This window comes from Anopheles arabiensis, chromosome 3 (assembly GCF_016920715.1).
Source record: "Anopheles arabiensis isolate DONGOLA chromosome 3, AaraD3, whole genome shotgun sequence".
Lineage (NCBI taxonomy): Eukaryota > Metazoa > Arthropoda > Insecta > Diptera > Culicidae > Anopheles > Anopheles arabiensis.
Window position 1 is genome coordinate 60914020 of NC_053518.1, and position 13888 is coordinate 60927907.

Genomic DNA, 13888 nt, shown 5'->3' on the forward strand with positions numbered 1-13888 from the left:
CATCGTACCTCGCACCCAATCAGGCAAGAACAATCAACACTTACACTCTGAACTCTACCGGCCAGATCGGTAGTGCAATGCCAGTCGGTGCTATTGACTAGAGTGGGGGGGTTCTGAGTTCTTACAGATAAGAGTAATCTGAACGGTCAGTGGGTAAGCAGAGAAAACAAAAAACAACAAATTTCCGCTCACTAGGAAGCCATAGAGGATGATCACTGGGAGAGGAAACCCCTAAACCGCATACTACCACCGTAACGTTGAGAGCGAGAGAGCGGGCAAGACTGTGGCCAAGCATCACCGCACCGGTACTACTACGGTCGGTTGCGTGCAATGCGTTATTCCAATTGAGACGTTGCGCGCGCCAGTCACTCGCCAGTTGGTTGTGCTCCGTCCTCATCGAAGGCAGCTGGACCGTGTGACACAAATAAAAGAAACAAAAGTGTGCTTTAAGCTTGATTATGGTTTGGACCATCGGTGACAGTCGGTGAGCGCCAGTCGCTTTAGTCCGGCCGTGTATTAAGATGTGCATCTTGCTCGGTTAGCTTCTGTTATTTAATCGTTAAGAGCAATAGTGTCCATATGACTAGTGCCTCCAATTGTGAGCAATAAAACCTTTTACCAGGTGTAAATGGTTTAGTGTCGTAGTGGATAGTGATTTTTCCAGTGAAGTCAATATTATAAGCATTACAGTGTTAGCCGTTTTGAAAGTGTTGCATTTGATGAGTGTGTTATTTTATAACGTGCTATGTGTATCAGCTGATAATGGACAACCCCAGGCATTGTACTCCCTGGTAGTGAGTGATAGGGGTTTGCTTTGATTGCCCCTGTATTTGAAGTGATGTTTATCATTAGTCACCAGTGATAAGAAACAGTGGTGGCTTTTTTTTTGCTACGATACGAAGAAGAGCAAAATCGACAACGTACATCCGTAGTGGCGCTAGTACAGGTTGTTTTTAAATAACCTTCGAATTTTTCTAAGTTTTTTGTTGTTCCTCCTGAGTTCGGATTGTGAGCTGATTTATTTCATGGTTAGTATGATCTTTAGCATTCCTAACTTTACAATTATCCTTTTATTTTCCTAACTTACAGCATACAACTTTACTGTCTTACTAATTCACGAGATACTTCTTCCTCGAGATAAAAAAAATCGCAACCGAAACGACTTATAAAACCACACGTACATTGTTGTTGACTACATGAAATAGGACCTCGACGGCTCTTATCAAACTGTTTCCAGTCCATGCGAACAAGCATGTTGATTGGGGTGTAGGAATGCCGGTCCTTTCAAATCACGACAACCGCTACGCAAACCTTCGTTGGCCCGCTGCCTTTACCGTGCAGAATACCGCGAGATGTAACAACAGGTGTGCGCCAATGATAAAATGATGCGCACAAACAACAATACTTTACTATTAAGTGTTTAAATACTGAAGAATCTTAAGAAAACATTTAAACATAACTATTTTGCTCATCATTCAATGAGCTTTACAACAAAGCTTGTTTTTTTGTTTAATGAGTTTTACATGGTCATTACATTATATCTTTAACATGATACAACCATATTGCTGATTTGTCGCTCGCAATAATATGAATCAGCCGATGATACCGGTTCTGGTGCAACTACCTGTTTCTTATCGCTAAAGACGCTACTCTCGTGAGAGATTACGATGAGGGCTAATATGGCTCGTATGTCATCTGTTGTAAGAACGCGGTGGGGGAGGTATGGAGTCATTACACAACGCCATAAACCTGTTGATTCTAGACGTAACACGCTAGAATGAAGATGTGTTCCACCTAGCTTCGCTCGAGTAGATGTTTTATATAGTGCGATTAACTGATAGCAGCCTATGTGAATGTGTGTATGTTTTAACACTTAAAACTGAGAAGCAAAACATGCAGCAAAAACATTCAATAGTTTTGTCCAGAACATTAAATAGGAATCACTGTATCCAGCGGGATTCAGTCCAAAAGAAGGTGTACACATGTAAACGACCCTTACGGAAACCATACAACTGATACCAATGTAGGTCAAAAAGTTTGTCTTGTGAGGAATTTGCCGTTTGCTCTTATATTCTACCGATTTTTGTTTGTGTTTTTTTGTTCCCCACTTATTAGTTCCATTTATTTTAAACTTCAACTTTCTTTTGTGTCAATTTAGCTGGTCACACCCTACGATCTCTTTAAAATGTAATGATCACTCATGCCTTTCCTACGTTTGATACTATCAGTGCGCTTTGAATATGTGTTTCATTTTTAATGATTTCATGGAAATGTAAACTGAAATTCGTTTAAACTTTAAATGTTTTTTTATGATTTGAATATCAGATAGATCTAAAATTATCTACATTTTATTCACGGTTTACTATTTACACAGGTCACAGTAACTTTTCGAATTTAAGAAATTGGTGAAACAGTAAGTAGTTTTAGCGATTTTGTTTTGTTTTGTGTGGTTATTTGGGATGCATTTTCTGACAATAAGAAAGCAAATCGATGAAAATATCAACAGACTATTAATGACTAAAAAGGACCTATAGAATATTTTGTGAGCTTCGTTTTGCACGACATTTATTCAGGTTCTTTATAAATCTCTTGGATTTCGCTTGTGTCATTCCAAATGTATGCAATTAACATGTCGAAGAAAACATCATTTCACACTATACCGGACTTCAATGAAATATTTTGCTTTTTCTTCACTTAACCATTTTTGGGCTTTTTTTCTTATTCAACACAGTTTTAAACGACACTCTAAAACTACATATACACAAGAGCAAAACGTTCAGAACATGGTATAGAACGCACGAGATGAACAAAAACGGCAATGTGAGGGTAGTGATGTGTACTACATTATACAATATTTGTATTTGATAGCAATTCTTATCATATAAATGTGTTAGATAATAGATAGATAAATGAGCTAGCCTGTTGCAAAATATGGAACATACAATGTTCATCAAAAATGCTGGTATATTTGTGCAATAAGCTCTAAGGCGATGATTAGTGAATGTGTGTTCTAAAAATTAACGATAGATTTTTTGTTTTTCTCTCACAGCTGAGTGGAAGCTCATAAATTTGGCAAATGTTTATCAAAAACATGTTCGTATTTATATTACTCTTCATTTTCAAATACATTAAAGCAGTAATACATAGACAACTTTTGTAAACACGTTAACATACGAGCTTATCAAATATCTCTTGTAAATTATGTTTGTATTACCTTTGAAAGTCAGAGTTTGAAAAAAATTATAAAAGCTATCTTGCTGTAGTAAACGATGATTGTATACCCGCTTTGGTTCGAAGTTCACCAATTAATAATCACCAATTACATAAACAACAACAACAACAAACGAGCTGTAACAGTCCCATCTTTAATTGTATAAGCTTTTGAATGAACACATTATGCTGCCAATTCGTAACTCTACCTTTTTCATTTCTTTTGTCAATGAAAAACGAACATAAATGTTAACTTTAAAGGACCTCCTACTTTTGCCCTTCTCCTTCTTCCTACCGTTTCGTCGCCGACAGTTTAATGAAGCGAACGAAAGTTTAGATTGAGCCAGATTGGATAATATCAATCCCTTTATCAATAATCATATCGACCAGTGGACGGAGGGGTTTTGGTGCCTGTTTCTTTTGCACTTATCCTCTTCCCATTCCCATTTTCACGGTCATTTGACTTCAAACAGTCTCCGCCGATCGGTGCAACCGGTGTGCTCTGCTGGATTTTTTTTTGGGTTTTCGGATATCGAGCAGGACTGGTGGCAGCGAACGGACCGCCCTTATCGACGTCCACGAATTGCCTTTACCTTACTGCACACGCGTGCATCTTCCAAGGGAGTCTTGAACGCAAGACATATCGTTGGCGGGCGGCACATCGTGGTAACATCGATTATGCGTGCAGTGACGCGAACCGTTGCGCGCGAAAGTGAAGGAAAAAGGAAAGAACCGCTAAACTTACTTGCTTGCCCTCGACTAGCCGGGCGCCGGGCACTGTTTGGTGCTGTTTTTTTCTTTTCATACACACAAATCCATACAAACACACACACTCATACCGTCACACACATTCAGGGTGGAAAGTGTAATAATTAACGCGCAACGCATTCCGCGCCCATTGACCAGCTACCCCTCCTTCGGCACTCGTTTAGGTTTCGTGAGTTATCGGATTAACACAAATGCGAGACGCGGAGGGTTCACAAAACCACCGACTTGCTTGCGTGCATTTGAAAGTGAACAGCATACGATTGATCTGTTAGCTATGGTCATGTGAGTTGGAATCGTTAGAATCGGATGTCCCTTAGGCTTGAAAATGCAATAATACGTGGTAATTTGGCAGAATTTCATCATCTTGCATCTCACAGTCGACCAATGCGGGCTAAATGTAACCTCCAAAATTTGCTTCTACACCCCATACCCAATTATCAACCCTTACCGTGCATCATCACACGCAATGCATAACACACCGCTCGAAAGCCAAGTTTGCACGCGGGTTTGCTATCGTGCTTAGCGTTATCACGCTTAATGTTGGTAGCGCACCGTACAATCGCCTATTAGCGCAAACGCTTACCTTCCAGTAGCAGCAGCAGCAGCTCTTAACAACACACTAGACAACACGAGGTACAAACAAGATGCGCAATGAAAACAAAAACCGTAAATACAAAACTTAATTGAAAACAAAACAACCCCGAAGCCCACAAAGCAGCTGCACTCCACGCGTCGTTGCAAATTGGCAACCTTACTCTCTTGATATTGAATGTACCGCTTTGTGATAATGGCAATGGTTGAACGCATCTTATGCCTACGCGCAAAAACATAGCACATGTGAAGCTGTGCGATGTGTAGTAGGTAAGTAGGCTGTTTTGGCTCCGTTGTCATACTGTTGCTCAGCAAAACGATGCAATTCCCTTTCCCCTTCATTGGCCCATCCCACTTTTCCTTCACCGCCCTTTCTCGCTCTCTTGAAACCGCCGCCTAACCCCCCGTAGATCGGTAAGCGGTTCGCGTATACGTTCGTCTTAATTGCAAGGAGAGACCAAAGCCCGCGAACCGTATCGCACGATGATCGCATAATTGACGGTTGCGGTTGAAGAAGCTCCAGTGACCTAACAGACAGTCACAACCGAAGAAGTGTATGCGACCGGAACTGTCACCACAGCCAGATGCAAAGCAAAATGACCCAGTGATAAGAAACAGTCAATCATTTGCGAACAGATATTGTGCAATCCGCGCGAAGTATGTTTGCTATTAGAATGAAAAGTATTTAGAACACACCGGAACGGTGTCAAGGACGCACGGGGTAAGCTCTTTGGGGCTGCCGGTGGTGCTGGTACACTATCAACCGGGTCCCAATGTCGCTTGTCTGTCGAGTGTAGAATTATCATTAACATAAGGGCATTATTAAAGCCTTATCATTGCCCTGTGTGATTGTGGTGCTGGCACTTGAGGTGGACGTTAGAAGATACGGCGTATTTGAGTCATCGTGTATTCATTTTCTCCATTGCCTAGATATTAAAAAAAAAATCATTTTATGATTGTTTGAAATAGAAGAGCAGAAAAAGATGCACTAATTCAATAAAGTCATTAGCCTTGAGAAATTCAAAATAAAATTCGCACACATTCCAGTTTGCTTTTGTTTTGTACACGTCCGGGCAGCAACTTTATGCCCAATGGTACGATTCTCTCCATCCCAGACGCGTCCTTCACGGATGACTGTAGGTCGGAAAAACAAATTGCACTTCTTTTTGGTCACATCCTTTCGCTCAGGCATTTGCTCTTCTTGACCCTGCCGCGATCGGGTAGCGTGATCTTGACTTCCATTTAGCTGCAGCTAAAGCACAAAGCGGCAGATGAGCATATACCGGGCAATTATCAGCAAACCCGATGTCGCATGACTACAAACTGACCACCTCTAGCGTACAGCTCTTGTAATCTAATCATTGTACAGTGTGTTTGTGTTTGTATTTTCTAAAGAGAACCACCTAGACAATGACATGACGACACATCCACACATTGTGCGGCTTTTACTTGGTAGCCGGCAGCATATACCGCAAACAAATAATGAGAGTGAAAGTGATAGAGGTCTTATCGCGGTATGCAAAATGGTTGATTTCATCCGTTTAATAGACCTCGAGACATTCCGTTTGAAGTTGACATTGTCTGTAGGTCATCTCAGCAGGAACACAAGAAATGCCCAATGAGTGACACATTGGACACATTGACGCATCTCATTAGTAGATCCCCAGCGAAGGTTTACCGGAAGATTTCATTATCAACTAGGTCCCCCTAGCTCCCGGGCAAAGAAAGCAAATGAATAAGGGGAAAGCATTTTACTTCTTTATAGGAGTTCTTCGCCTAATTTCGGTCGGGATCGGTTGTGCGTATCAAACAGCTGATAGGATGAGACACAGTCTGTAACGTTCGCCCGAAACGCATCACGTGCCAATTGCCGTAGCTCCCGTGCGGGGCGTAGTGAACGACGACACTGGTGTATGATATTTTCTGAGGACGGAGGGCAGGTGATATGCCAGCATGCCAATCAGTGTAGATAACCTAATTGAAGATATACGTTTGCAAACATACCGAACCGAAAGGGGTGACAAAGTCTGATAGGCAATTGAAATTCTTGTTGCTTTTCTTCTTGAACAGGTACCCATGATAACGACGTACCAAGACGGGAAAAGAACTTACGATAAGGCGCAGAAGCGTTTGTGACCGTGGAGCAGCAACGACCGACAGCAGCGGCGGCAGCAGCAGCAGCAGTATCGAGCACGATTTTGCAGTGAGGCACAGTTCCCAGAAGCACACTGTTGCTCCGTCCTGAGCCGGACAGCTACCCCTTGGCGGAGGTCCCACTGCGCAGCGCAGTAGTGTTAGTGCGACCATGGCCAGTCCTTCGTGTTGGCGTATTCTGACCCGCAGGAAAATGCTCTCCTTCGATGGGAGCTCAGAGAAGCTGGGCCGGATACTGAATACCTTTGACCTCACGGCGCTCGGTGTGGGCGCCACGCTCGGTGTCGGTGTGTACGTGCTCGCTGGCCATGTCTCGAAGGATCAAGCTGGTCCGTCGGTCGTGCTGTCGTTTTTGATTGCTGCGGCGGCGTCCTTTCTGGCTGGTAGGAGTCACAATTTATAGAGCAGGCTCATTCTCCGCATCAGAACGGAACACTAACGAAGTATGTCTTGCAGGGCTGTGCTACGCTGAGTTCGGAGCACGCGTCCCCAAGTCAGGATCGGCGTACATCTACAGCTACGTGTGCATCGGTGAGTTTATGGCGTTCATCATCGGCTGGAACCTGATGCTGGAGTACATCATCGGATCGGCGAGTGTGTCACGAGGCCTGAGTCTGTACATCGACACGCTGGCAAACGATACGATGAAGACGCGCTTCCTCGAGGTGGCGCCAATCGAGTGGGACTTTATGTCTAGCTACTTTGACTTTTTCGCCTTCACTGTCGCGATCTTGCTTGGCAGTGAGTATAGAGACAGAATTAAGTGCGTACGCTACTTCAACATGCTTTGACGCCTTCTATTGCTTTTTCGTCTTCCTCCACAGTCGCACTGGCATTTGGCCTCAAAAAGTCTACCATGGTCAACAATGCCTTTACCGTGCTTAATCTCTTTATCGTGCTGTTCGTCATCATAGCGGGCGCCATTAAGGCCGATCCGGAAAACTGGCGCATAAAGCCGGAAAACGTGTCCAGCCTGTACAATGCGGGCGAGGGAGGCTTTTTCCCGTTCGGGTTTGAGGGAACGCTCCGCGGCGCTGCTACCTGTTTCTTTGGCTTCGTCGGGTTCGACTGCATTGCGACGACGGGCGAAGAAGTGCGCAATCCGCGTAAGGCAATCCCGCGAGCGATCCTGTGCTCGTTAACGATCATCTTCCTCGCCTACTTCGGTGTCTCCACGGTGCTGACGCTCGTTTGGCCGTACTACAAACAGGACGTTAACGCTCCGCTGCCGCACGTTTTCAACGAAATCGGTTGGCACTTTGCCAAATGGATTGTGGCCATCGGGGGTATCATCGGGCTGGTGGCAAGCTTGTTCGGGGCCATGTTTCCCCAGCCGCGCATCATCTACGCCATGGCACAGGACGGGCTGATCTTCCGGGTGCTGGGTGAGGTTAGTCCACGGTTTAAGACGCCCGTTTTTGGAACGCTCTGTGCAGCCATGCTTACCGGTACGCTGGGCGGTCTGTTCGATCTGAAAGCGTTGGTCAACATGCTGTCGATCGGAACGCTAATGGCGTACACCGTCGTAGCGATCTCGATACTCATTCTAAGGTAGGTATCATGAAACGTTATAACCGTTTCGCTATAACTGTACCAAACACGTGAAACTGTCTCCATATGCCAATCAACCTAATGTTTGCTCCGTTACCGTTAAAGCAGTGAAGCTTTGGAACGCCCACCTCCCCCCCCCCCCTTCTTTTTTTTACGACAAACGAACATGTCAGCCTAATGTCCCACCACATCCATCACTATTCGGCGGTGGCAACCTTCACCGAGTGAAATGAAGCCTGACTTGACGGTGGTATGGTTTGCTACTTGGCAGCTACTTGTTTTCATCACACTTCTTTTTGTGTTTCGGAAGCTTTACGAAACTTAAGTGTTTTATTGTTACATGCCATGCCTGCATCGCATAACGTACTGTTTGCTTTTGGAAAATGGTCAGGAAGGAAGGAAGGAAGGAAGGTGCAGCTGATGTGCTGTTTATTGCTGATTGAAGGTTCACACTAATTTTGACCTTGCGTTTTGGCGCAAAAAAACGTTTCCAAGCTCAATATTCAAAGCGCGTTACAATCGCGCCTATATAACTAACTTCGATAAAACATTAATGTTGTGTGGGACAAGCGAGAAACAGAACTCAAGTTTAGGTTGAAATCGTTATCTTCGTTTGCATCTTCACGACAGAGAGGGAAACGAATTAACGTCATCATTCGTGCTGATCGATGTATTCCCTGTGCTTATTCTTCTCTGTTTCCGGCAGATTTTCCGAAAACCCCGATCCAGCCACTCCCTCTACCAGCACCCGAGACCCGTACGAGTCATCGAACCTACTGAAGGCACGTGAACGTGTTACGGGTTCCGCTTTCTTCAAGCAGCTGTTCAATCTGTCCTGCATTCGTTTACCGACGAACGTGTCTAGCAGTGTGGTCGGAGTGCTGGTGACAATCTACTGTAAGTTACACTTCCTACGCGGTAAGAGGTTTCAGTTTCAAGCGATCGTGTTGTACCTTTTTTTGGTAGGTCTACTAGCGATTGCACTTTCGCTCACGATCTTTTACGCAAAAGACGCTATCTTCTACGATATGGAACTGTGGGCCTGGATACTGTTTGGAGTACTGCTCGGTCTGACGCTGCTTGTGCTGCTGCTCATCTCGATACAGCCACGGGAAAGGGCGGATGCACCGTTTCGAGTGCCGCTAGTGCCGCTGCTACCGGGGATCAGTATTTTTGTGAACATTTATCTGATGCTGATGCTGGACGTCTACACCTGGATACGCTTTGGCATATGGATGGGAATTGGTAAGCCTTTTATGCCTGCTTTTCGCTATTATAACACATTTATACACTCACCTGCAATCTACAGTAGCATAGAAGTAGTAGTAGAATTAGTAGCAGTAGTAGATCAATTTAACTAAGCTCCCTCATTCAACACGCTAAATAGATCCCTTCTTCCTGTAGTGTAACCACTAACATGTTTGCATGCAACCTTTCTTCCCTTCTCTTTTATACGTTTCCCGATTGGTTGCTCACTGCCAAATACAATCGATGCATGCACCGTATCCCTTCATTGTTGGATTCCAATCACCTAGGACTAGTTATCTACTTTACCTGCGTTTGCTGTAACAAGCGGGCAGCGAAAAATCCCGATGTGCGTGTACCACATTTCCCTCCCGTAGAGACCACTTCCGAAATGGGCTACCGAAGGAATGATGATGGTGAGGATGATGATCATACGGCAGATCTAGAAAATGGATCCGTAACAGTGACCGGCTCGGACCTTACTGTTCGCGAGCACACAAACTATCCACAGCAGAATGGGTACTATTCACAGAATCTAAGCACAGCCATATCGGTCGAAACAGCCGAAAAGGAAGCACGAATGATGGAACTGAAACCGACGCACCCCACAAAGGAGGTGATCATTGCTCAGACCGTTTTAGCTGCTGCAGGTACTGTTTCCGTGGCCGAGCCGGAAGAGGAGCAGCGTCAAATGAAACAACCGAGATCGAACACGTCAACACCAAAGAGTAGCTTCGATGAGATTATACCACTGTCCGAGGAAACGGTTCGTGGGTTTAAGGAAAAGGTTGAACCTAATGGGAAGGTGTACTTTGTGACACAGGAAGAAGAAATCGGTGAACGTCGAGACAAACATAAAGTAGTGCCACTAAGTAGTGGGGAATCCATCGAACCTGTCTCGATAACGGACGAGAAGGAAACTTCCCGAGCGATCGCATTTTTAGATCACATACTAGACGATGAAGACACGCTACCTTCCGTTGAGGAAGGTCTCAGCTCGGGAAACTACGTCCCCAGAACACCGAACGGTGATGATGAGTCGTTGGCTAGTCCCGTTTTTCGTGAGCAATCGGTCACTGCCGATATTCACCGGGCGGACGATAGTATCGTGGAAGTGCAACAGGAAATGCCTGAAGCCGATGCTGAAGAACCTACCTCTACCTCAGTCAACGATCACCAGCCAGAGGAACAGAAAGAAGTGCAAGATATCAAAGACGATCCGGATAAAGAAACGCAACCTCCTACGATAGTAATAGCTAGTGAAGATGCTTCCACCGATGTTGGAAGCGATAAGCAGAAGCTAAAGCCTCGTGTCATGTATATCGCGGGAATGGGAGAAGACGGAGCACCGGCACCGAAGGAGCTGACCGAAGAAGAGCAAGACTACATCAACTTCCGAGCGGCAGAGAAGGAACGGTTTATGAACCGGTTAAGCACGCTGCTCGTTAATCCAGTTAAAGTTCCTCTAAAGCGTCTACAGCAGCCGGATGAGACGCGGCTGGAAGAGGAGCAAGATTATTCCGCCCGACAAGAGGCCACGGTATCCGTGCCACCGACCGTACCGGGCATTAGCCGTTCCACCAGTGAACCGAGCTTCGTACTGTTGCGAAACAAGCTAAGTCACTCTAACTCCCCGCAGGAAAGCGAAACGGACGAACCGGAAGTCGACCGGGCACGGTCCGAGTACAGCAGCGTGGTAATACCTCCCGCACCCAAGTTTGACGAAACGCTGTTCAACACTATCCGTGCCGGGTCGGTTATACCGGGCACACCGAAGAGTCCCATCCCGGCCGCTCCCATCTTCGATCCGGTGCTGTTCAACACGCTCGGCAAAGGAAAATCCCAACGAGCATCGATTCTCCCAACGGAAGCAACACCACCAACACCGCTCCCGACATCGGCTGCAACTCCCACCGAGGGACAATATTATGAAGTGGAGTTGAAAAAGCTGAAACCCGTACCCAGCTCCACGACCGTACTGGCCACCACTATCAAACCACGCGATGAACCTACCAGCCCCGAACCGACTACACCATCCTCCTCTAATCCACGCGATGCTTTCAAATCGCGGCTGGAGAAGATTCTACTGCGTGGACCGCTGGACGCAACGGGTCGTCCGAAAACGTTGCAACCGAGCATGATGGCAGCGGTCAGTGAAGATAACCTTCAGCGACCAATTGGCGAACAGCAACCACCGGCATCCAGCACGGATTCGGGGCTCAGTATGGGTTCGTCCAGCAATTCGCTAGCTCCCGCCACACCGCGGGATGCAGCAAAACCACGAGACGAAAGCTTCCGTGACCGGGCGCGCGGGTTCGATACGGCGAAAAAGAAACAAAAGCTCCTGTTCGATGACGTGCTCAAGTCGATCAATCCCGAGACGCGTCCAAGCAGCATACGCAACTCGGTCGAGCATCGGGTGTCGTTCCGCAACTTCAAGGACGGTCTCAGAAAAACGGTACCACCGAAACAGTTTCTGCCCGACGCGTAGCGAGCGAAGGGTACACACCGGCACTGACTGTAGATTTGACGCTAGTCCCACCATTATTTTATCTCCCTTTATTAATCTGCCCGCCTGCCTGCTTACTGATGGTATGCTGTTAACATACGTACCCGTATCGTCTAACACCTTCTACCCTCTGCTCTGATCCGTAGTCGACCCAACATGACACCATGCAACATCCAGGCATGCAAATCATTGTAACTCGTAACCCATCCGCGACCTGCATGCATAACTGTATGATGCTCCTTCAATACAATTGTTAACTTACCTTGTTTGTTTTTCGATGGTAGGATTGTCGCTGTACGCGTTCTATGGTTTCAAGAACAGCTATAGAGAAGTGTACGCCAGCCAGTTCGGGTGGACCAAGCTGAAGTACGTCCACTAGCGGCGCTTGGAATGCTGTCATTCGATTACGTTTTTTTTCAACGATTTGCTGATACAACCAACCATAAATAGGCTAGATACAGGAAGCGTGATATTTAAGCAGCATAGTTCCCATACCACCATTCCACGAACGTACCAACTTGGCCATCGATCAGGATCAGCGGAATAGATTTATGTTAGTAGAAGAAGAGGTTAATGTGCAGCATGCGACTATTAGTAAACCGCGTGATATATTTTGTTTTACTGCAATGACTAAACTTGATTGTAATGTTCGAGCTCTGTTGGTAAGCGAAACGAGGTACAAGATTTCGACGATCGGTTTGCCATGTTTGGTAGGCAGCATAGCATTAGATTTTGTATTCGTTTTGCCATAACACACCATTTTAAAAAGTGTGCACAAGACACGAGTTATACAACCGAAGGCAAACCGCAGGGTTTGCGAAGCCCACGTAGGCTTCTGTAAAGGCTGGATGTAGGAGAGAAAATTCGGTTGATTTTTTTTTTCAAAACTTGATTTTAATTTATTTACTGTGTGTTAGCAGGCACACGGTTTACTCTAGTGAGAAAAAGGACCAGTTTAGTGTGACCACGACGCGTTAATTGATTAGTAGATACGTTTAGATAGTGCTCAATTCTACATAGGATAGGATGAGTGTAGGACTTAGTACGAGCCTGTAGTACGTGGTCAGTACTTCGAACGAAATCGGATCGCTTCACTCGATGGTACACTTCGAGACGCTATACGAAGTAACCTGAACGAGTGAATAGTGTATACGAAAATAAACGAACCACCTTGATCATATGCGATCGAGCAATGTATAAGCACTGCACGGGAGCTAATGTTTTCTCTAGTGTACATATTCCCATCGTGTTCTAGGTAAGTTTATAAGCTTTCTACATATTATTGTTGCGTTACATTGCAACAGTTTCGGGGGGTGTTACGGTGTACATTTTTCTTTTGTTGGCGCAACAACCGTCGTCGGCCAAGACCAACCTAAAAGTATATCGTATGATCAATTAAATGTTTTGCAACGGTTTTTTATTCATGTTTTAATTACGTTTCACGGATTCTTTTCATTAAAATATGGCGTTTTAAAATTTGGAAGACAGAAAAGAACCACAACAATATTCAAAGTGAAACGTTATTATAGAAAACTGTGTAAATAGTCTGGGCTTAGAATATATGATTAAAAATCATCAGTAGTAACAAATAACAAAAAAAAAACAATATTTCACACTAATTTTTACTCGACCACTAAATGGACCTCATTATGGTTATTTTAAATAACAAAATAAAATAATGAATAAAATGAAGAGATGTATGGAATCTTTATAACATTATTCTTCACCACAAAGCATGTCCTGTTGATAAAGCTCTCACTATGCAAATCTTAAGAAACATAGCGATACTGCAACTGCGTTGTGATTTGATTTAGTAGATTATAGCTCTATAGACATACCAAGATCAGGTGTGATATCAAG

The 13888-nt window shown here is 44.9% G+C and overlaps 1 protein-coding gene across 2 annotated transcripts; it reads left to right on the forward strand.

Moving 5' to 3' along the window:
• Nucleotides 1-329: 329 nt before the first annotated feature.
• Nucleotides 330-13231, forward strand: LOC120904680 (cationic amino acid transporter 2). 2 transcript variants are annotated; one of them, XM_040314877.1, is made up of 7 exons: nt 330-1028; nt 6640-7106; nt 7180-7464; nt 7548-8274; nt 8981-9171; nt 9241-9519; nt 9810-13231. In XM_040314877.1, exons 2-7 carry the CDS (start codon nt 6875-6877, stop codon nt 12008-12010), a joined length of 3915 nt encoding a protein of 1304 aa, XP_040170811.1. In that variant the 5' UTR covers nt 330-1028; nt 6640-6874; the 3' UTR covers nt 12011-13231. The 2 variants fall into 2 exon arrangements, with proteins under 2 accessions (XP_040170811.1, XP_040170812.1); XM_040314878.1 differs by having other exon boundaries at nt 331-1028; nt 12313-13231.
• Nucleotides 13232-13888: the final 657 nt, after the last annotated feature.

Excerpts from the sequence above, each read along its gene's own strand:
- LOC120904680 (XM_040314877.1), top strand. The coding sequence starts at position 6,875 with ATGGCCAGTCCTTCGTGTTGGCGTATTCTGACCCGCAGGAAAATGCTC. Across the intron at positions 8,275-8,980 it reads ATCTCGATACTCATTCTAAG|ATTTTCCGAAAACCCCGATC; the intron begins GTAGGTATCATG and ends TGTTTCCGGCAG. Across the intron at positions 9,172-9,240 it reads AGTGCTGGTGACAATCTACT|GTCTACTAGCGATTGCACTT; the intron begins GTAAGTTACACT and ends TTTTTTTGGTAG.